General features: G+C 33.0%; 2 protein-coding genes across 2 annotated transcripts in view; one reads left to right on the top strand and one right to left on the bottom strand.

Moving 5' to 3' along the window:
• On the top strand, positions 1-3,731 carry LOC134253570 (uncharacterized). Its single transcript, XM_062736097.1, has 8 exons — positions 1-156; positions 720-835; positions 1,199-1,265; positions 1,904-2,017; positions 2,114-2,204; positions 2,687-2,775; positions 3,035-3,145; positions 3,489-3,731. The coding sequence occupies exons 1-8, from the start codon at positions 1-3 to the stop codon at positions 3,663-3,665; spliced, it is 921 nt and encodes a 306-aa protein (XP_062592081.1). The 3' UTR covers positions 3,666-3,731.
• Positions 3,732-4,508: 777 nt separating this feature from the next.
• The window catches only part of LOC134253546 (deubiquitinating protein VCPIP1-like), a 30,928-nt gene continuing 10,884 nt past the window's right edge, over positions 4,509-24,552 (bottom strand). Inside the window, exons 4-17 of the mRNA XM_062736070.1 lie at positions 18,035-18,165; positions 16,952-17,063; positions 15,515-15,724; positions 15,128-15,215; positions 13,912-14,055; positions 13,392-13,525; positions 12,775-12,944; positions 12,281-12,424; positions 11,536-11,643; positions 8,271-8,523; positions 7,538-7,657; positions 7,075-7,265; positions 6,089-6,622; positions 4,509-5,501 (exon numbers count right to left, since the gene is read on the bottom strand). Of these exons, the coding sequence (XP_062592054.1) occupies positions 5,301-5,501; positions 6,089-6,622; positions 7,075-7,265; positions 7,538-7,657; positions 8,271-8,523; positions 11,536-11,643; positions 12,281-12,424; positions 12,775-12,944; positions 13,392-13,525; positions 13,912-14,055; positions 15,128-15,215; positions 15,515-15,724; positions 16,952-17,063; positions 18,035-18,165 (2,540 nt within the window). The 3' untranslated portion in view covers positions 4,509-5,300. The remainder of the gene's footprint in view (positions 5,502-6,088; positions 6,623-7,074; positions 7,266-7,537; positions 7,658-8,270; positions 8,524-11,535; positions 11,644-12,280; positions 12,425-12,774; positions 12,945-13,391; positions 13,526-13,911; positions 14,056-15,127; positions 15,216-15,514; positions 15,725-16,951; positions 17,064-18,034; positions 18,166-24,552) is intronic.

The following is a 24,552-nucleotide window of genomic DNA, read 5'->3' as shown; positions in this document are numbered from 1 at the left end:
ATGATTCCAGTGGTTGATTTGGCGCCATATTCATTATTGGGAACAGAGAAGGAAGTGGACACCTCTACACTACGTAAACTGGCCGAAGAGATATGCCATGCTTTTCAAGACGTTGGCTTTGTCTATTTGAAAAATCATGGAATACCAGAACAATTGGTCAGTAATTACTGGATTTACTTACCTTGTCACTGATCGGTTGCAAAAATATTTTGTCAAAAAATATTCCTATTGCACACAGAGGTAGCCAAGTAGCCTGATATTAAAATGATAATTTACTACTGGCATTTAGAAATTTTACTAGAAAAACACATCAGTGGTTACCTAACATCATTTTTTTTTTGTGATTAAAATGATACTTTTCTCTCGTCAACTTCCCTTACTTATGCAGCAATATATACCCAGTACCCAAATTGCTAGGCCATTACTTGCAACTAAAAGAGTTTTCTTGCCTTTCCATGGCACCTGATCCCACCTCTGATGTTTTAGATGCCTCTAGCTGTTGCTCTGCTCTCGAAATTGTTTTAATTAACCCTTGAGTTTGATAATTGTTCAATATCTACATATATATCATTTAATAGATTCATAAAAAAAAGATTTAGATAATAAATAAATGAAGTAAACTGAATTTAATTTTCTAGTATCAATATTTTCTATAAAAATATATTTTTTCATTTCATAATTATTTAAATTATACAACATCTTCTTTTTTTTTTTTTTAGATCAGTGACGTGTTTACATCATCTAAAACGTTTTTTGAGCAATCAGAAGAAATAAAACAAAAATATGCCATTCCTCGAGGAGAATTTCACGGCTATATCTCATTTGAGGAAGAGAAGTATTCAAGCTTTTTTTGATTTCTTTTATTTTTTTTTTCAATCTTTGCTTCTTTTAGAGGTAATGGACTTGACCAATCAAATAAATGTAAGAGAAATGTTGAAAAACATCTTTTGATGTACTTAAAAAAATACATTAAGTAGTAATTTAATATAATGAAGAAATTACATTATATCAATTAAATTCTGTATATCTATATAACTCTATTATCAAACTTAATCAAATAAGGATATTTACAATGCAGAAATTAACATAGATTCCTCACCAAAAAATAAAATATATAATTCACATAGCTCCAAGTAGAACTGACCTCATAGCTGGAAAAAAATGACACTCTGGTGATTGGTCGTCTTGTTCTCTACAGAGTCAATCATGACAGACCAGTTTCTGATGCTCGAGAAGGTTACACTATGCTTGTTGCCAAGGATGGTGTAAGTTGAGAATTTTCTTGCTAGCCCAGGACCAAACATCGTAGATAGGACATACATGTACATGTATTTGATTGACTTGTATTGTTTATGCATCCTTCAATCTATAGTTCTCGCTAGGTCACCTAGAAATGCACGTATGTACAGCAGTGATACAGACTTCATCTATAGACTGAAACTGCTTTTTTTTTTATTTAAAAGTACGCAAGTCATCTTTTAAAAATGAAATTTAAAACATTTAAATGTTGTGAAAATTTAATTACGACGGTGGAAGTCCCTTTGAGAATTATCACTTAATTGAGAGGCCACCACTTGCAAGAAGAGGCTGCAAATTTAGACCTGCACTCGCCACTTAGGGTCTTTTGGCAGAGAAGGATCTTTATCGTGCCATCTGATCGCGTACTGTGTGCTACAGGGGGCCTCATTGTATAAAGTATTATACCCAAAAGGACCGTTTCTACGACTCCTACAGTTGGATTCGAACCCACGACGTATGGATCAACTTGATCTCTACTCCTCGACTCTATATCAGACCTAGAGTTTTACCATTGCGACACGTAGGCGACTGTCCGAGAGAAGTATCTTGTGCACGCTACTATGAGGTTATGAATAATAAGTTATGTCTTTGGGTTTTTTTTTAGACATTGCCCAAAAACATGCCACCAGAGATAAGTTCCACATTCAAAGAAATGTACATTACGTGTACAAAATTAGCATGGCGGATATTGGATCTTCTCTCTACTGGATTGAACAAGGTACATGAAAATATTGTTAATAAAAGGCAATCATAGTAAACAATTTGTGTAACATAACTTTATTCTAAATACAAGAACAAATGGTTTACATTCCAGGACAGAGAATACTTGAGACAGTTTCACAGAGGAATATGTGTCGAGGGAAATAACACAATGCTTAGATCAAACTACTACCCACCTCTCAAAGGTAAGTCTAAATATTTACCAATTTATAAATTCATTGTAAAAAATATTAAAATTTATAGCTAGAACGAATGAAAATCATTACAATGCTCACAATTCTGGGTTCTACAAAGAGTAAATTTTATTATTGGAGGTTCTTTTTCGTGTGAATGTTTGAGGTTTCAAAGCTATGAGTGATCAATTAGCGCATATTCAACTTCTGTTTATAACATTTTTATTTGTTTGCTTACCTGTTTTTTATTCTTATAAAGCAGAAATTTATCCTAAGGAGAATCTACAATACTAGTATTCTTGATCAAAACAAAGATTGTGATTGGTTGACACGGGATGTTTACTCCTGTTAGGCATCTGATCCAACTTCTGATATTTCCCAGGGTTTACGTTTTTGTCACGATTGGTATTGCTTGCAGGGTTTATGAAATTGTTCACTTTGTGTTTTATTCCCCTCTTTCATTCCAAATGAACACAAAATAATTGATTTTGCAGAGATAAAGAAGGACCAGGCCAGATGTGGAGAACATTCGGATTATGGCACCATAACATTTCTATTTCAAGACGATGTATCAGGTCTAGAAGTAAGGGGAAAATATGTAAATTTTCAACATAATCAACAGTTTCATTTGCTTATGCAGCTAGCTATGAACACACACTGAAAACTGTCTAATCCGACATATTTGTAATCTGACACGCTGTGAATTCCGACATTTAATTTTGTTCCTGTCTTACTATTTTCCATGTTTCTTAACACTGTGCAATCCAACACCCTGTCTATTCCAACACAGACTTATCGGATAAGACACGTTTCACTGTACATGTATGTTTAAATCATTATAGGCAAAAGGTCCTAGTGATGGATACCACCCTGTGCCGCCCGTTGAGGGTACAATCGTTATGAACATCGGAGATATGATGCAAAGATGGAGTGCTGATAGATTAAAGGCTACGGTAAAAATTTCAGCCCATGGAACATTAATAATTATATATAGCGTAATAATAATTCTAAGATTATCTTGATTCATTAAATAAATCGTACATAGTGAAGGCCCATGAACTTTACTTGAAATTAACTCAAAAAGTGAACATTGTGAGAATTATAGTCATGTAGTACATAGTGAAGGCCCATGAACTTTACTTGAGATTAACTCAAAAAGTGAACATTGTGAGAATTACAGTCATATAGTAACATTCCTATGCATGTAACTTGTTTTTACCCGAACCTTACGTTGGACACATTTTAAAAATATTGCACATTTCTTGCTGAAAAATAAAATCTCTTTTTTTTTCCCAGAAACACAGAGTTGTTGTACCACAAGAAGATAAGGACAGAGAGAAAACAAGGCAGTCAATTTCTTTTTTTGTCGTTCCTGACGATGACGCCATTATTACGTGTACAGACGGATCAGATAAATATCCACCAATCAGATGCCTGGACTACGTCAAAACAAATTTTGATGCCAATTTTTGAAGAAAATTGTTTCAAATGAATTTATTCCAATTCATACATGTCATAAAAGAATATCATCCAGCTTTGGCGAATTTCTCTTTAATCACAGATACTGTCTGAGAAGGCTTCTTTATAGAAAACCACTTTTTTGATGAAAACAAAAATCAGAAATTTTCACATCTTGTGAGTGGTCATGAGCAAAATTACATCCTTAAAATTCACATAGATTTTACACATTTACTCTAAACTTGATATCAAAAGAATGCTGAAAAACATCAGTTTACGTAAGACTTCAGAGATCACGTCTTTACACAAATTATTGGAATCCCGATGGGCACTAATTGTGATCCCTTACTTACTTGGCAGATGTGATTTTATACGTGTGTAAAGCAGAGAATATATTCACAAAACTTCCTCATAAGAACAAGAAAACACTTGCAGTGGCCAAGCTTCAACTCGACAAAAAATATAGTCCCTGCTAGATTTCAAACTCAGTTTACCATATCCAGTTGTACAAATGTGAAGAGAAAAGAAAAATATGATCTTTTGATCACTTCCATCTAAATATATAAGTTATATATATATATACATGTATATACTTTTAATGTTTCATCTAGTCAGAAACCCTCCTTTTAACACCAAATGAATTTTTATCTACAACTTGCTGGAACCAATTTGAAAGAAAAAGCTTTGATATATACAACTGGACTTCAAAAAAATACAATTGGATTTATTAAGTGAATCTTTCATTGAGTTACTGGTAACAAGATCTGTTGAACCTCTCCAAAGGAAAATGCCAATTTTACATGCATTCATATGCGCAAGTCTACTACTTTCTTGAAATGAAGACCACAGAATGATAAAGACAATGTCAAATGATTTATTTACAACTAGCTTTCCAAATTCACATCACAGACATAAGTTTGTAGGTTATTGTGTGTACACTGTCCACTACAGTTTATAAGGTGTGAACTGAAAGACAACTTTATTATGGCAAATTACTTACTGTATGCAAAATTATTATCATTACAATACTACAAAGATACAATGGTCTGATTTTCTTCTATTCTAATTATATACTATAGAAGTGATTTTCTGGGGAAAGTGACATAGTAATTCTGTACACATGTGAAATACAACCGACAAATCGTGTCATTCATTGTACAACAGAATTAACATTTTTTAATTCTTTTTCCTAGTAAGAGAGACTAAACTTGGCAAATAAACATTCGTTATGCCATGCGCACACAGTACTAATCATTAATTATTACTTTTAAAATTGAACATAAAAATTAACATTCAGTGCTTAGCTCTGAAATACAGAAGTAAAAAAAGATACATCAACAGCAGATCAAAGATTTATATATTGCAAATGATGAATATTTCAAACATCTACATGTCTTTATATTAAATAGCACTTCTTTTTTTTATCTCTCATTGCTGTAAAATTTAATATACATACAATAAATCTTAAAAGCTTAGAACAGCTAGAGCATTTAAATTACTGAGCCTACATGTACATGTAATTGCTCACATTTTGTTGAAACTATCAAACGGTTTCAAATGAATTAGTCAGTTTTGAATTAGATACCGGTAAACAGGAATCTTGTTGAGTTTTAACCACCAGTTAAATTATATTCAACTTTCATTAATCACTCATGAAATTGATTGGTCATCTGCTGAGGTTGGCATGGGTTGTCTACCTTCCTCACTTCCTGTGACCTCCATCTTTTCTTCTGCTGTAGATTCTGTTTTGTCTTCATTAAAGAACATGTTGTCCTCTTGGCTTGCTGTGTTCTGTGGAGAATTGATGCTAGATGTTCTGCTTTTTCTCTCTTCTTCATCAAGTTTCTCCATCTACAATAAGCAGACAAATTTTGTTTTGAGCAGAATCTATAGAATTCAGAATTTTTGTTTCAAACTTACAAAACATATACTTGTAATCTGTATAGTGTTTAATTTCGCCTTTTTAAGTTTTATATCAATTTTGACCAACTTTATGGAAATTGAAGTAAGCCCATACCCAAATGTGACTGTATTTAACTAAGAAATAAAAGAGTCTACATTATTAAATCAACAGTTTTAAAATCACTTTGTGGCAGGGCAAAAGTGAAATTGGCCAAAAACTTCCAAGTATACAGTTACAAAAATTTAAATATACATGTACAGAAAAAACAGTGGAATATACTGCAATTGAATATTACAGATACTGTTGAACATTGATTATCAAATACTCTGCAATGCAAAATAATGAAAAGATTGCAAAAGGAAATGAAATGGGTTTTTTTCTGATTTTGATTAACAGCTAAGGTACATCATCATTTTGCAAACTGTGCCACTCTTGCTTCACCTACATGCAGGCATACTATAAAGATATTATGCTCAACATTATCTTGAATATGTACTTTGAAAGTTGATGCTTTTCAAACAAGTGCTTTTTTTACCTCTTCGTCAATTTTACATATGTCCTCATTCATTGTTCTTTCAATGCTCTCTGCAAGGTCTTTAAACTGTTGGACAGACTTGTTTGTCTGGTTCTCGTTAGGATGACTGATAACACTGTATCCAGGCCCTATTCTCTGGTACCCCTCCCCTTCATTCCCCCCTACACCCCTGGTTTTCTCTGGATCCACTCCCATCTGATCCTCTGGCTCCTCAGCAATGGACTCTTGGTGGACATTGGGATTACAGAGAGTGTGTGAGTGGCGTACATGTTGGTGTAAATTTTCTGGGATGTCTTCCGGCATTTTTTCAATGTCAGGCATTGTTTTCAGTGAGTGTCCTTGACCTGTGAATGCAGTCTGCTTGCTCTTGTTTCCAACTGCTCCACTGAATGCACTAAATGACCCTTCACTCTGAGAGCCAAAAATAGGTCTGGATTCTTGGGCTTTGTTCTCCACCCCAGGTTCAATTTGAAAGTGTCCATATGGTTCCATACACAGTTCCAATCTGTTCTCTGCCTCGTTAAATCTGAATACCTTTAAAAGAATTCAAACTTCATCAAAATTATTGCCAAAAAATGTGTTTAATACAACTGTCATTTCAATCATTCTTTTCAAGGTTTCCAGTTAAAATCTGATCATCATTCATATACATGTACTGTATTTATTTATGGCTCAACTCTGATACAAAAAATTTACTTGAGACTTTAGCTTAGGTGAGATAAAATGCATTGCCTCTTACAAACATTTTCAGCACATGTAATGACAAGTCTTATCGTTAAATTATCAGTCTTATCTACTAGAATACTGTAAAATCACATATTTTCGTGGGGTCAAATTTTAATGGTTTGAGTAAAAACTCTTAGTTCGTGGGGATTTGTTTAGTAATTATGTATGTAACATTTTACATTTGAATTTGTGGGTCTATTCAAACTTCGAAAACAACGAAATTAACCCCCCACAAAAATTTGTGATTTCATGCTATTTACCTTTCCAGGTAAAGTGGGTAATGTGCAGTGTTTGCCATCTACTAATCCTAGGTCACGCTCCACTTGTTTGTAGAACAATCCACCCACAGAAAATAAATGAGGCATGGTCTGTACATGGGTCCAAAGGTCACGACCTTTTAGGGTAGCCATGATGGTAAGGGATGCAACTGCAGCATCAAGGCTGTTACTACCTTTTTGAGAAAAAAAAGTAAAAACCCAGTTTAGTGACATGCATTACAATTTGTACACAGATTTAAAATTTATATCAAACTTTGTAATCTCCAAGAAAGTAGATGTCAGACAAAATGTTCCAAGAAATTATACTTAAAATATGAATATTTCATTTTAAATTATTCATCCACATTTTGTAGGACAAGCCTGGGACTATAATTGAAAAAAATAATTTTGTGTGTATAAAAATATACAATCTCATTTTTTCCTTCACAATCTACATTGTTCTCACCTGCTTGATCATGGAAACTCTGAAGCAGTGGCTCAAATGCTGGTGTATGGTGGATATCCTCTTCAAAATTGCTCCACTTTTGTTTGTGTTTGACAGGAGCAGAGGCGGAATGTTTCAGAGCTATAATGTAAAAGAAAAACAACACAACCTATGTTAAAGAGTTGTAATGAAACAAAAATAAAATTACATACATGTAACTCATATACTGTAAAATCACATATTTTCGTGGGGTCAAATTTTCGTGGTTTGAGGAAAATCTCTTAGTTCGTGGGGATTTGATTTCATGGATCAAGAATTAACAAGTACTTATGTCTGTAACATTTTACATTTCATGTGGACATGAATTCATGAGTCCCGTCATACCTCGAAAACAACGAAAATCAAACCCCCACGAAAATCTGTGATTTCACAGTATATCATGTATCAGTCTACAACATCACTTCTGTGAGTATAGCTGAGTTAAATTAATTTTAAAGTTGATACAAGTTTGTTTTGTTATTTGTTCATTATGAAAATCGATGTGGAACTCTGAGCATCCATATTCATTTACATATACACAGTCTTTCCAGATGCTGTTTTTCACTACAAAGTACCATAAAGAAGAATTTTAAAAGTGCATACCAAACATTACCATAATTTCTAACTCAAGTATTTCATAAATTTGGAATTTCCATGCTCATGAAATGTAAAATTCAATTGTCATTTTAAGTACATGTAATACATTAGGAATTACCTTTGTGCTCATGATGTGAACTCTCGGCTCCTGAATCAGACAAAGAATGAATCATTGGAAGGATTTCCAGTGATATTTTGTCTCCGTGAGCGAGTGGAATTGGCTCATTAATATCTGAGTCTGAAGGTCTTTTTAATTCCTTGGGAGGAAATCCGATCCTTATTTTTTGTCTCTCGGGAGGAACTTTCACAGCCTTGTATATCATGTCCTGGAGAGCTTTAAAATTTACTTGTCCTTCAACAGTCAACATAACCTAAAATATACATGTGTAAAATAGTGTTAACAACAATCTATTTCTGCCAAATATCTTACATGCTAAATGCAATATGTTTAAAGAAGTTGTCTTCCTCCAACTATATAGTAAATAAGAAGTCCACAAGTTAAAAGAAGAAGGTAATACATGAACAATGAAAACATTGGCTCGAAAAAGAGCCCTTTGATACTAGGAACGTCTTTCAAGATACATTAAACATAATTTAGATAAAAATAACAATTTTAAAATATTAAAATCATTGAAGACCAGACCCCCCCCCCAAGGAAACACAGCTGATTTCAAGTTTAATACCGAGCAAACCGTCACCACTGATAAACAGGACTATCAATATTAAAATTTATATTTAACTTAAGAAGTACATTTCATAAAATAAAATGGACAATGTATGAAACCTTTCATTAACAGGTTGGGGGGAAACGTAAATTCCGCTATAATAGTGGTATATCATATATAGCTATTTTCAGCCGTATTAACCCTCAATATTATCAAATAAGATGCTTGCTGTTCAAAGAGCAATTCATGATGGGTATAAAAATGGACACTAATTGGCACCCTTACATATTATGAATTTTATTTAATTTTCTGTCGATGCGTTTAATAATGCGAACACACTTTGTAAAACGGAAGTTGCATTTTTAACATAGCAATCAGCGATTTTGACAGTATTCAAGAAAGACTGAATTCCAATTTTTTTCACACATGTGCAGAAATTAATGCTTATAATAATTTTCAACGTGCATTGAAAGAGGTTCGTCGAATTTACAGTAGAAAAGACAATCTTTGTCTGCATGGTTACGGGTATGGAGGCCCGTTGTGACATATGCTATAAAGCTCATTTCATGTAAACTTTATTTTGGTAGAAACGATATGTCTCGTCTAAATGCAATAAATCGTAAATAATCTATAAGATGACAATTCTTCAGGTTATCACAAGTATAACGTTTCTTTTTATGGTAAATCGACAAGTTCAGACGATTAGATTTATCCCGGAAAGACACTCGCATTATTCTTGCATGGGATTACCTGAACATGTGGAAGTGGCATCTTACAGTATAAATTTTGTACGAATTGTTTCTTGTCTAAGTTGCATGGCATATGATATACCTAGTATTTAACTTCGTTATTCACTGAAAAGGGTAATGAAATCTTAAGTTAATTAAAACTGTAACCGAATAAGATTATTTCTCCAACAATTAATTAAATAAAAGAAGAAACAGCTTAAGTAGTTACAATATAACGAACAAAAAACAGTAATAAAGTTCAAAAGGACATTGAAATAATATAAACTTTGAGCACATCAAACACGGACCTCTAAAATCAGGACCCATGCAGAAGTTAGCATCCCCTGTCGACCGTTCACACCTGCCTTTTGCTCTTTGTCATTATCGTTTAAATGGAAATATTCGTAATCGATGAAAATTATGCTTAACAATTTGTATGAAATACGTTAGTCAACATACATTCGACCTACGACAGATTGTGTTTGCACATAAGGTCAGAGGATTGACCATGACATTTGCGGAGTGTTGACTTCATGCAAGATTGTGGACCCTTTATTCATCAACTTGTTTTTCAGAAGCCTGTTTTGTTTTAAAAATTGCACGTACGAAGAAAATGCTCATGCGCACTGAATCAACCATGAGGCGTTTATAAATCCATAAGTAGGTAAAAATGGTTAATTCCTACATAAATAAAGGAAGTTGACGATAGAAAAATTGAAGTCATCAGGTTTACCATAAAGTTTAGTAGTTGGTTTGCCATCGATCTCTTTCTCCAATCTAATATCAAAATATGAAGCAGTTGTTTCATAATCCGTAGTGTCTTTTATCACTAAATCCACACTTATTTTTTTTTAAATTACAGCTATATTTCGTGTAATTTTTGTTGGATAAAAATGTAGCATAAATAAACCATTACACAGGGGCGTAGTATGGGGGGGCTTTTTACTTACACTATAGGAAATGTTAATTGAAAGTCTGGTTGGCCCCTCCACTTTTAGAAATGTACAGAAAATGTAGTATAAGAATTGGTACTAAAAGTAGTTGACACTGAGAAAAAGTTTACCTACACCCCCCCCCCCCCCCCCCCCCCCCACGAAATAGGATTTTCGACTTTGGGCAACTTTTACCTTTTTTTTTTTTTTTTTTTTTAGCTTGTCAACTTTTTCAGGTAAGTAAAAAAAAATTTTCTCTGCCTGGCCCCCCCACTTTCAAAAACGATGCTACGCCACTGTTACATACACGTAGGGTCGGGGGGGGGGGTTATAGCCAGAAAACAGAAAAGAAGACTTTTAAAAAGTGTTGGAAATTGGAACTAAGGATAAATATTGAAAATCCTATTTTCGAATAAGATTAGGTTCCAACTTCGTTTCACAATCAAAATTAATACTTTAACATACATTACCAACTTACCATTATTGATCTATATACTACAACAAAAATTTGGGGAGGAGGCAGCCAGCCTTTCAATGAACATTTTCAATATGAAGGGTAATGTTTGAAAAAGATGTGTTTGGGGGTGATAGAACCCTCTGCATATGGATATATATATATAAATATAACCTGAAGAATTGTCATCTTATAGATTGTTTACGATTTATTGCATTTAGACGAGACATATCGTTTCTACCAAAATTAAATTTACATGAAATGAGCTTTATAGCATTTGTCACAACAGGCCTCCATACCCATAACCATGCAGACAAAGATTGTCTTTTCTACTGTAAATTCGACGAACCTTTTTCAATGCACGTTGAAAATTATTATAAGCATTAATTTCTGCACATGTGTGAAAAAAATTGGAATTCAGTCTTTCTTGAATACTGTCAAAATCGCTGATTGCTATGTTAAAAATGCAACTTGAGGGTTAATACGGCTGAAAATATAGCGGAATTTCACTATAATAGTGATATACCACTATTATAGCGGAATTTATGTTTCCCCCCAACCTGATTAAAGCAACCTTATTTGATAACTTAAGATTCAAACAGACCTGTCGGCCATCAGAAGTGGCTACTCGGATTTTCTTTTGACCAGGTGGCTTCTCCATTTCCATGGGAACGGGCGATGATTCCTTACTGCATGCATGCTCCATTTTTGGCTGCAAGCAAAAAATCATTGAATCTAATTGATAAAAAAAAAAAAATCCATTCACATATTCTAAATATAGAAATTCAAGGACACAAAAGATACGTCATTAACAAAAGATGTTTTTGGGGGCACAGGTTTTTCAGATGAAATTGCTGTTACCCATATGGTGCTCATGACGTACGTCCCATTGATGTTACGTTTTAATTAATTAAAGAAGACATGTTCCATTTATGGAGACTGATATGTTTTAGAAGTCTTCTGGGCTATATAAGTTTCATTTTCACTAATTAAATTAGCAAGTGTATAATCAATATCTAACAAAACACTAGGACTTCTCAAGACACAAGAAAAGCATTATCCCTAAAAGATGAGAGTCTCATTTGCACTATAACTAAATCTCAGTAGAATCTGGCCTTTTAAGACAAATTTCTTTCGTTATTAACATAGACAATTGTAAGATTATATTGCATCATCTTGCACAAAGGAAATACATCAATTGCCAAAATTGGTTTATCGAGGGAGAATGTAATCAAAACATATAGAATAAACCTGGCAGGGTGCATTTCTGTTGCACGAATTATGCTTAACAAATGATTAGATTTTCTTCATGAAAACATGCTGCATTATTGCAAATCTTTATAAATTACCTTAGAGGGACTAGACTTGCTTGCTGAGGCAGACACCTCCTTGGTTTTCTTCTGCTGGTGTTTTGGAGCCTGTGATTCTATCTGCTTTTTAACCATTTTCTCCTTTTGGCTTACTGTTAATTCCTCTTTGTGTAGAGTTTTTTGCTGTACAAATTATGATTACAATGTAATTTTGACATGTATTTTATAAAAACCTGAATAAATCAATTGTTAGAAATCAAGATCATGTACATGTAGTTGCTAGCCTTATTATAAATGCCCATATTGCATTTTAGTTAAAGTATGACCTTGAAGGTTTACAGATGTATGCCAATCTCTTTCTGGTTGTAAAATCTTAAGGTTTCAATTTTTAATAACATACAGATATTTCATTTCAACTTTATTATATTTTACCTTCAACATACATAACTCACAGATATCTTCTTTTCTAATAATAATACTTATAATATTATAAATTCTGTTAAATTGATATTTTGTATTTGGTCAGTACATACCTTTTGTCCAGTCAGTATGATTTTGGACGGCTCTTCTGCTGACCACTCCGTGTCTTGGTAAGGGGACACAACTGCTGAGCTTCCTCCCTCCCGATCCTTGACCTTGGGAGCAGTGTGACGCAATATTGTATCCACCACTCTTTGAACAAGACGCTCACTGCCAAATTCTCCTAAACAGATAATTTAAATTTTAACTGTGAAATTAAGGTCACAAAATCATATCTGTGTCATAATTTTTACCATTTATTCAACTTTAGTACAGTGCATATTGTAATCTATGACCATATGGAGTGTCATGAGTTTGTCTAAGAGTCATATCTAGAGGTCAAGGTCAAAGGAAAATGATGTCAAGAATCCTGGCTAACAATTCCTTGTTTGGACTTACTATGTGTCATTGATGATGACCTTGAGGTGTATAATGATCTTGCCCAAGGTTAAATCTCAAAGGTCAAGATTAAAGTGATAGCCAAGCCTAAAGGGTATAATCAGAGAAGAGGAAGACATTTTGTCCCCCCCCCCCCAAAGAAAAAAAAAACACCACATATTTTTCAGTATGAAGCAAAGTGTAATCAAAACAAAAAGATCAATAATGTATAACACATGTTAGAAGTTTATACCTGGGAAATGTTTCTGGACTAATTTTTGGGCTACTTCAAACACATTGCTATTGAGAGTGACATCAGATTCGTGCTGGAACCATACTACTTTCTCTGTCACAGTTTCTCCATTCCAGTCCATAGAGATGGGAAAACTAAAGGCAAATCAGGATTTGTATAATAATAAAATCTGTAGATTAACTGTATCTTTTAGTATTTTTTAACATACTAAATTGAGGATTATTTTTTTTCAAAATTATGTTTTGAAAAATATCATATAAACAAGCCAAAGTTCACTTAATAGACCAATTTTAATATATTGTACAACCTCAATATCTCAAACTTAAAGAAAATGATGAAAAACTAAAAGATATTATAGTATTGAAAAATCAAGGGTAAAATACCCCCATAGTTGGAAAAATAATACATAGAGAATAAGTGGTTTGAATTTCCAAATCAATTCAACATGTCACTGGTTTTCAAGATATTAAAATTAAAAATACCAACATTTAAATATTTTGTTGAAAGTTCGAAAACTCACATTTCTGGTAGGTTGTCATATTCCTTGCCATCCCAGTAATGTTTAAATCCACACATACAACGACTGGATGCAGCGGGGGTATTCGTTCTGTCACCGTTTTCATAACAAATACTACCATCCCCGTTAACAAGTCGAATGTTTTCACTGCAACAGAAAACAGAAAAGTACAGGAACTGCTGTGAATTGAACTACTAAAAAAAGAAATATTATCAATACATCAAATTACCCAGAGACACCAAGCTAAAGTGGCTGCAATTTTTATCAATAATTAACAGTTTTTTTTCTGTTTAGTATAATAGGTTAATGATTTTGTCAATGGATATAAAAGTTCAATGCCCCTTATTGACCTAGAAAAGGAGATAAGAAAAAGCTCGGTTATAATGAATACCTGTATTGACAGTAGGGGTCGATAAATTATTTGAAATAAATTTAAAGGGTACATTTGAATTGCAATCAAACACGATAGGTTTGAAAAAAAAATCATTATATGTAATACTTTTATTGACATTTTCAAAAGTCTCTCTGGAAAAAAAAGATAGATTAAAAGAATTCATGGCAAACTGCCAGCAATAATTTAAGAGGTTGATAAATACAATTAAATCTCTGTAGAATTCAGAGAAAAATAACAGTAAAGAAATTTTGCGTGTGTTATAGTCATAACCATAGGTTATTTCTAAAAGTTTCCAACAATAACTAGACAGATTTTCATCAAGGCAAAAAAACTATCGCAGGAAATCAAAATAAATGTATTACTTGCGGAAAATTACCTGTATTATAGAAAAACAAGATACATCAATTAAACTTTATCCTTTTTATATCATTTATTGCAAACTGCAACCCCAAGCCCTCTTAAATTCCCCATCTGCAGACAGCAGGAAATTGGCACTTATAGTTATATAGAAATCAGTTCAAATTACCTTCTACCTCATTCAATGAATATTGAAAGCTGTATGCATAATACATTATAGTAAAGTTACTGGTAATTATTACAAATTTAATATAAAATTATTGTGTTTGTCTTCAAAGAGGTACATATTGTAGGGATAATATTTAATATACATATTAACGACATAAAATATTTGAGGAAAAGTTAATGACTTAAAAAAAAGCCACAACTATACCAGAAATTTTGGTTAGATTCTAAAAATGAGCTCTACTTGTGACAAAACTCACCTCTGCATTAATCAAATTCACAAATGAATACACAGAAACTTACCCTTGACAATAGGAACAGGTGCTTGGTTTACATCTCGAGAGCTCTGGTATGAGTTTATCCTGATCTTTATCGTAACTACATATGGCTCCTGTAAAGAGTTAGATTATCAGCTGGATAATAACAACATCTATTAAATATTTAGAACAATTTCAAACTCCAAGATCTCTCTCTCTCTCAATCACGAAGTTATCCAATATCATTCCCATTCCACATGCTTTGAAAGAAAATTGTTCTTTGTGCAATGCATTGATTTTTTTTTTCAAAGTCAAGAATATCCTTAATCCTGACATGAAAGTCCCAAGGCATCAAAAAACCACCAACAGTCATTAAAAAAAGATGTAATAGGATTTTTCTGTCCTTCGGTGAGCCTTTTGTTTTCGTTCCTACCTTGCTGTGGAAACGAATACTTCTTGTCTGGTCTTAATTTCCCATAAGTCTGTTCTGCTAGGTTGTAGAGATTTCCTCCTTTCTTGAACCACTCGTCGTGTAACTGATATTCCATAATGGCCTCGCAAGTCAGACACCGGTACAAGGCCTTTTTCTGGATAGCTTCCCTGGTTGTTTTTAAGACTTCTTCCATTCTGACTCCAACCATACCTGTGCATTAAAAAAACATTGTACAAGTCAAGGATTAATTAATTTGCCTGATCTTCTTTGTAAACCTTTGATGCCTCAAACCCTGTATCATATTTTTTCCCATCTTTGTAATTATTTTGATCTACAAGTTTTATGGATATTTAGACAGCTTTGTTAGAAGTCAAAGAACCTTGTTACTTGAAAAGGAATTTTTTAATTATCTCTCTAGTTAAACATTTTTTTTTGAAGGACCTAAACATAACAGTACATAATAATAAAGACAGTTACCTTATAGAACAGCATTCTTAATAAAAATGCCAATGAAATAACACATATCAAGGTAATAAATATACCTATACAAACATCACTTATATATAAACAGTGTGTGAAACATGTCAAAACAAGAGGTCTATGGTCCCCTGTGCTCACCTAAAGCATATCGCTTTTACAGCAGAATGATTTTTATGGAGATAATATACCCCAAATTTGGCCTCAAACTTCAACAAGTTAATGACCTTGCTTAGATAAAGTTGAACTAAATGAGGATGCTTGCACATTAATATGTTGTTTTCCAAACTTGAGTTTTTATCAGTAGGATTTGCCCCCTACAACGACCCCAAATTTCTGTTTATAGTTTATATTCCTGCATTATATGAGCCTATCCAGGAAGTGAAAACCATTTATTTTCGGAATTTCTATCTCCTATAAATGAAGTATTTTAACACTGATCTGAAAATCAATTGCCGGCCTGCATTTTAAAAATAATTTATAACATATAATATTTTATAATGAAATCAATGAAACAGACTGTTGCATTTTTCATGAAGTAAACATTAGCTTTCGAGTGCTTTCTACAAATTTATACCACTAAAAGTTTACAAATCCAATTTTTTTTTTTTCAAGGCTATTTTTCGATCCTATACAAATCAATATACAGAGTATTGGTACTTTAATATAAAAATGTATGTTCATGATGTGCAAATTTGACATCGAGTCAGTTCTATATTATTTTTTCACACACACACCAAAATATCTTAAAATTGTTTTTTTTTTTTAAATTTCAATAAATTAAAATGATTTCAATAGTGAAATAAATCTAAGATACTGGTAAGTGTTAAAATGAATTCTCAAAATGTTCTAGAAAACACATATTTCATAAGGTATGCAAACATGTTAAATGAATATTCATAAAATGCTAAGGTGTTCTTCAGTCTTGATTCTGAAATATTCATTAATTAGTAATTTTACCTAGAGTTCTGTACAGGTATTGATGAGTGTCAGCCACAAGCTGGGGGTGGACACCATATTTATCCATGTAAACCTTTTCCATGGCCGATACAAGACTCCTAATGTATTTATCCTGCCCATCACGAAAAAAAGTTTTAATCAAAGCATTAACAGAACGCCTAATCAATAAATATGATCATGTGTTCATTCTGTCGGTATCTATAAGGCTCTGCTAGGTTCATAACTGTCACAGTCGATGGAATGAATGTCATTCAGGCAGGCAATTTGAACATCCTTAAGTATGGAGAATTTTCTACTAGAGAGCACCAATTTACACTAGAGTCTAATTAACAGACAATTATGCAGTCACAGTTATTTTTCTTTAAAGAGCTCTTGACATATGACACCATTTTCGAATTGCTTAAGCTAAGAAAGCAGTCAACTTCAATCGGCAATGTATTTTTGAAATGTTTTTCCTAGAGTATTGCCTTGCCTGCATGCTCTCAAACAAACTGTGTTATTTATAGACCTATTGTGGAATAGTAATTTAAACTGTGTCATTTATGGCTTGCAAGAAGATAGGAATCAATCAGAAATAGTAGCACACAAAATAGATTCAAACGTCAGAATATAAAATGGGCATTTAAAAATCAAGGTATAAATGGAGATAATGCATTTACTCTGGAGAAGTAACTACGCAGCACCCGGCCATTATCTCTCTCACATTCATGAATACAAAAGGTGCCGTAAAATTCAAAAATATTTTAATCCCATAAATTTCTTTGGCAAAGCTTAAAATTCAGAAAATTAAGTACCGATTAATTCTTGTTAAAATTTATTTTAACAGAAAGAGGCATTATTTTGACTGGTTATACTGTGACAAAATATGGTTAATCTTTTGAATTGTTCTGAAGTTTGGGATAAAAAAAATTAAACATGAGAGGCAAGGTTAGTCACATAACATAGATGCTTCAACATCCAATGCAGAACATTGCTTTAGGGTATGCAAAGAGCAGTATAAAAGAAATATTTCTGCCATCAAATTTTCCCCCCAAAACTTACTTTCTTATAGAAACTAAATTTTTAAAAATATTGAACACTTACTGAAAGACACTTGTTTCCACCTATGACACAGCGGCCTTTCTCGTTGAAGTCGATGTACTTATCAATCTGAACAGAGGGCAAGCCCCAGGCCCTCTGTATCATATAGCGGGGCAAAAGGGGCTGCTCCTTCCCTGCAAGAAAAATCAACCACTAAATATATGTTTTCTAAGCTGCTTTCAAATCTTAAGCTCACCAGCTGTGTTCTGCGCCTTGTTGTCTTAAAGCAGATTTCTACTACGTACTTTGCTAATTAATAACTTTCACCTGTGACAGTCTTACATTACGACCACAGTCAAAGACTTAGAAAGTTAGTCTAGTATGGTTTGAGTGTAAACGTCAACAATGCTGAGGGGCGGAATATCATTTTAACTGAATGCATTAATAATTAAGTTTCAAAAACAAAGGGTAATATATGTAATCCGTTCTAAAACATTATGTTTAATATATAAATTTAAATTCAGTTTTAGGACTGTGAAATGGCAACAGGAGTCCATAGTATCTGAATATGACAAATTAGCAATTTTGATGAGGTACTCTCTGCATAACTTTTATGATACATGTACAGTAAAAAACATTTGACAATATTCTAGATAACCACTTAACATGGCAACATCAGCAAGCTATATTTTGAATTTTTCAAGTCCTGGACTTTTAAAGTTTTGACCCTTTGAACTAAAGGGAACAATGGCATTTTTGAAATCAAGACTCTTTTTGCTGATTGAGTGCTCTTGTGACCCTAGTTGCTGACTTTTCCTCAAATTATTTGCATAACTAGAGCCGAGCTCGTTGCAAAGCAACGAGTAGGTCTTCCGTCGGAGCTGCGGACAGGGAGAAATGACCTTGGGTCAAGGTCATGCCACGTTCTAATGTTAAAGCAAATTTTTAAGGGTAGATGTCATCTTATTTATGTTTTACTATTAAAAAAGATAGTAAAGGAATGTTTGCGACCTTGACCTTGTTAAAATGACCTTACGTCACACCATGACACACGCTGGTGATAAGCAAAGCCATTTGTGTGCTACCGTATTGACGAATTCTTAAGCTATACTTTTTTGATAGGCCTTGTCACAGCTAATACGTGCATACATGTGTAAATCTAGGTATGAAAGCGTTATCCTTTCTTTATCAAAAGTCATGGTCAATTTTAAGCAATGTTTAAAGCCGGTTAAACTTCAAGGTCAAAGTTCATTATATGCTAGTATTTGAAATGATTTTATCACAGGTTACATACATTTGATTTTTGTGTAATACGAAAACCCTATCTCTTCTCATTCAAAAGTTATGATCAAGATTAAAATTGTGAAAAGTAAGTCAAGCCTCAAGGTCACGTTGTCAAAATCAGCGTATCGGTATTTTAAACCAGAAGTCTCTGTCGAGACTGAAGCTCTACTGGTTTGTACTTATAGCAAAGGAAGAGAAAAGTACTTAAGCAGTTGGAAATTGAAACTTTTCAACAGCAATAAATAGAATAATGATTCTTGATTAAGTCTCTTTATGTTCTTAGTGCAGTCTACTTGCATGCCACATTTATATTATAATCAAACTAAAATTGTATTTGGAGTAGCATTTTGAAAGAATTTCACAGAAATTTCTATTTTTAGTGACCACGGCAACACCGTTCATCAAAATCAAAAACCGATACACAGAATTGTGTATCTTAGTGTAGTCTACTTGTGTGCATTTGGAGTAGCATTTTGAAAGAATTTCACAGAAATTTCTATTTTTAGTGACCACGGCAACACCGTTCATCAAAATCAAAAACCGATACACAGAATTGTGTATCTTAGTGTAGTCTACTTGTGTGCCAAGTTATATTGAAATCAGACTAAAACTGTAGGAGAAGTAGCATTTTGAAAGAATTTCACAGAAATTTCTATTTTTAGTAACAACGCCAACACCGTTCATCGAAATCAAAAACAGATATACAGAATTATGTATCTTAGTGTAGTCTACTTTTGTGCCAAGTTATACTGAAATCAGACTAAAACTGTAGGAGAAGTAGCATTTTGAAAGAATTTCACAGAAATTTCTATTTTTAGTAACAACGCCAACATCGTTCATCGAAATCAAAAACCAATACACAGAATTGTGTATCTTAGTGTAGTCTACTTGTGTGCCAAGTTATATTGAAATCAGACTAAAACTGTAGGAGGAGTAGCATTTTGAAAGAATTTCACAGAAATTTCTATTTTTAGTAACCAAGGCAACACCGTTCATCGAAATCAAAAACCGATACACAGAATTATGTATCTTAGTGTAGTCTACTTTTGTGCCAAGTTATATTAAAATCAGACTAAAACTGTAGGAGAAGTAGCATTTTGAAAGAATTTCACAGAAATTTCTATTTTTAGTAACCACGGCAACACCGTTCAACGAAATCAAAAACCGATACACAGAATTGTGTATCTTAGTGTAGTCTACTTGTGTGCCAAGTTATATTGAAATCAGACTAAAACTGTAGGAGGAGTAGCATTTTGAAAGAATTTCACAGAAATTTCTATTTTTAGTAACCACGGCAACACCGTTCATGGAAATCAAAAACCGATACACAGAATTGTGTATCTTAGTGTAGTCTGCTTTTGTGCCAAGTTATATTGAAATCAGACTAAAACTGTAGGAGGAGTAGCATTTTGAATTTATTTCACAAAAATTACTATTTTTAGTAACAACGGCAACACCGTTCATTGAAATCAAAAAACGGATGCACAAAATTATGTATCTTAGTGTAGTCTACTTTTGTGCCAAGTTACATTGAAATCAGACTAAAACTGTAGGAGAAGTAGCATTTTGAAAGAATTTCACAGAAATTTCTATTTTTAGTAACAACGCCAACACCGTTCATCGAAATCAAAAACCGATATACAGAATTGTGTATCTTAGTGTAGTCTACTTGTGTGCCAAGTTATATTGAAATCAGACTAAAACTGTAGGAGGAGTAGCATTTTGAAAGAATTTCACAGAAATTTCTATTTTTAGTAACCACGGCAACACGGTTCATCGAAATCAAAAACCGATATACAGAATTATGTATCTTAGTGTAGTCTACTTTTGTGCCAAGTTATATTGAAATCAGACTAAAACTGTAGGAGAAGTAGCATTTTGAAAGAATTTCACAGAAATTTCTATTTTTAGTAACCACAGCAACACCGTTCAACGAAATCAAAAACCGATACACAGAATTGTGTATCTTAGTGTAGTCTACTTGTGTGCCAAGTTATATTGAAATCAGACTAAAACTGTAGGAGGAGTAGCATTTTGAAAGAATTTCACAGAAATTTCTATTTTTAGTAACCACGGCAACACCGTTCATGGAAATCAAAAACCGATATACAGAATTGTGTATCTTAGTGTAGTCTGCTTTTGTGCCAAGTTATATTGAAATCAGACTAAAACTGTAGGAATAGTAGCATTTTGAAAGAATTTCACAGAAATTTCTATTTTTAGTAACAACGCCAACACCGTTCATCAAAATCAAAAACCGATACACAGAATTATGTATCTTAGTGTAGTCTACTTTTGTGCCAAGTTATACTGAAATCAGACTAAAACTGTAGGAGAAGTAGCATTTTGAAAGAATTTCACAGAAATTTCTATTTTTAGTAACCACGGCAACACCGTTCAACGAAATCAAAAACCGATACACAGAATTGTGTATCTTAGTGTAGTCTACTTGTGTGCTAAGTTATATTGAAATCAGACTAAAACTGTAGGAGGAGTAGCATTTTGAAAGAATTTCACAGAAATTTCTATTTTTAGTAACCACGGCAACACCGTTCATCGAAATCAAAAACCGATACACAGAATTATGTATCTTAGTGTAGTCTGCTTTTGTGCCAAGTTATATTGAAATCAGACCAAAACTGTAGGAGGAGTAGCATTTTGAAAGAATTTCACAGAAATTTCTATTTTTAGTAACCACGGCAACACCGTTCATCGAAATCAAAAACCGATACACAGAATTATGTATCTTAGTGTAGTCTGCTTTTGCGCCAAGTTATATTGAAATCAGACTAAAACTGTAGGAGGAGTAGCATTTTGAAAGAATTTCACAGAAATTTCTATTTTTAGTAACCACGGCAACATCGTTCATCGAAATCAAAAACCGATACACAGAATTATGTATCTTAGTGTAGTCTGCTTTTGTGCCAAGTTATATTGAAATCAGACTAAAACTGTAGGAGGAGTAGCATTTTGAAAGAATTTCACAGAAATTTCTATTTTTAGTAACCACGGCAACACCGTTCATCGAAATCAAAAACCGATACACAGAATTATGTATCTTAGTGTAGTCTACTTGTGTGCCAAATAATATTGAAATCAGACCAAAACTGTAGGAGGAGTAGCATTTTGAAAAATTGTTTACAGACAGACAGACAGACGGACAGACAGACAGACAGACAGACAGACGGACGGACGACGGACGCATTACTATCGCATAAGCTCTTCTGGTCTCTGACCAGTAGAGCTAAAAATGTTGTTACAGGTAATACACAGTGGTAAAATAAAAGCCCTAATCGATCTCTTTTCTCTCAAAAGGTATGACTATGGTTAATGTTTTTGAAAAGTGGGTCAAACTTCAAGGTCAAAGGGTCAAAAATCATAATGAATTTTCAAAGGCGTTGACACAGGTATTACATGTACATGTTTATAAAATGAAAGCTTTCAATAGTTATGGTCAATTTAAAGTAATGTTATTTTTTAAGTAGGTCAAGCTCCAAGATCAAGGTCACGGGGTTAAAAATCACAATATATTTGAAAATCACATGTCACAAATAATGCACATGTGAAATATGAAAGTCCTATTTCAACTCATTCAATAGTTATTATCAAGTTTAGGTTTAATGTGCCCTAATAAAAATAAATACACGTTATTTGAACATGATAAATTGAGAAATACGAAGAATAAAAAACTAGAAAATATTAGAAAAAAATTGCGCTGAAGCTATATTCAATATCTGTGTTTTTCAACTGCTTGAATCTAAAAATATTATTTACCGTGTGTCTCTAACACATTCCTTAAATTTTTCTACAGTTAAACATTCCTTACAACCGTTTTTAATAGTCCTTCTGAGCCTGAACTTGAGATAATATGGATGGCACTGTAGCTCTCTGGTGATCCATCTCAATTTTTTTTAGAACAGCTAGCGAGCTACAGATCTGCAGCATGACAATTGTCATAAAGTTAATTTTACAAATTCATTTGAAATGTAACAGAATTGAATTTTATGAAAAGAATTATTTCTAATGCTTATTTTTAACATATATGCTAAAATTATTTACCTATCAAGTTAAGTTAAGACAGTAAAAAGGAATTTGATACTCAGTATTTATCTAAGGAATTAGTGTCAATCCTCAACCTCAAACTTAAGAGCATTCGACTTGTAATTGATAATTGCGTATGTGTGATGAAACTGCCGTGAACTATCCCGGACGTGAACATTAGATGTACTGGACATTCCGTCATCAAGAAAATATAGTTTTACTCTGGACTATTCCGAGTTACCAAAACGTTTGTATGTATGTCCATGTGTGAGCGTTTCAACCTGTCTTTGTTTTATGTGACTTGATTTGATTTATTTTTCAAAATACAAACTTTAACGTTTTATTGCTTGACTTTCGTTTTATAAATCACTTGTGTTACTGTCACCAATTATATTCTATTAACTTTTTTTAATTGTCGTAAATTCAATGAAAAATACAGGAAATAAAATGCAGCTAAAACTGGTAACCCCCCCCCCCCCCAAAAAAAAAAAAAAAAAAAAAAAAAAACTAGTACATGTAGTACATGTACACACTTCGATGCTCGATTGTACACTCTAGAAATTAAAAAGTTTATGAATAAAAAAGTTTAGTGAGGCATACTCATCTTTGCCGACCTTTTCTTAAATTTATTTGACAACCTGCGAATTAAAAACAATATCGCGTATGATTTTTGGTTAATATTATAATAGGTTATGGAGTAATCATGGATTTCAACACCAGCCCTGACCTGCCATTCTCGACTCTGAAGGAAAGCATTGTATCATTTCAGGGGGTTACGTATCGCAATGAGAGGAAATTTAATAATTTAATCTCTTTTAGTCCAATAAACACGAAAGAAAGGCTTGGAATATTTGTATGAAATTACAGGAAGAAATTTTGCATTTGTTAGAAGAATTTCTAATTATAGCTCATGTTGGGTGCTCTTCTGTGTAAAACAGCATGTAGTTTAGTTAATATCACGTACATGCACATAAAATCGTGTCACTGTGATATTCTAGCTTTTTATTTGAGGAAATAAAAGAAATTTATGAGCATATCAATCGGAAAAATACAATGATAAGTTATAAAGCAAATTATGCAAAACTCAAAGTTACTTAATTTTATTTTCGATTTTCATGAGAATTGAAAACGTCACTTCCACTTACAATTTACTGTGTGCATTTGTCATGTTTATTTGTAATTGCTAATTTAAACAACATCGCAATTTTTTCTGAAATAAATTAAGCAACAATTAGTCTAGAATAACTTGATATAGG

Source organism: Saccostrea cucullata, unplaced genomic scaffold (assembly GCF_032062105.1).
Source record: "Saccostrea cucullata isolate Sc308-1 unplaced genomic scaffold, CSIRO_AGI_Scuc_v1 ctg110, whole genome shotgun sequence".
In the NCBI taxonomy this organism is placed as follows: Eukaryota; Metazoa; Mollusca; class Bivalvia; order Ostreida; family Ostreidae; genus Saccostrea; species Saccostrea cuccullata.
Note: the sequence above shows the minus strand (reverse complement) of the source record. Positions and strands in the feature narration are given on the sequence as shown.

Coding starts and splice junctions, on each gene's coding strand:
- LOC134253570 (XM_062736097.1), top strand. CDS start 1: ATGATTCCAGTGGTTGATTTGGCGCCATATTCATTATTGGGAACAGAG. Junction 836..1,198: donor ATCTCATTTGAGGAAGAGAA/GTATTCAAGCTT, acceptor TGTTCTCTACAG/AGTCAATCATGACAGACCAG. Junction 2,205..2,686: donor CTACTACCCACCTCTCAAAG/GTAAGTCTAAAT, acceptor TTGATTTTGCAG/AGATAAAGAAGGACCAGGCC.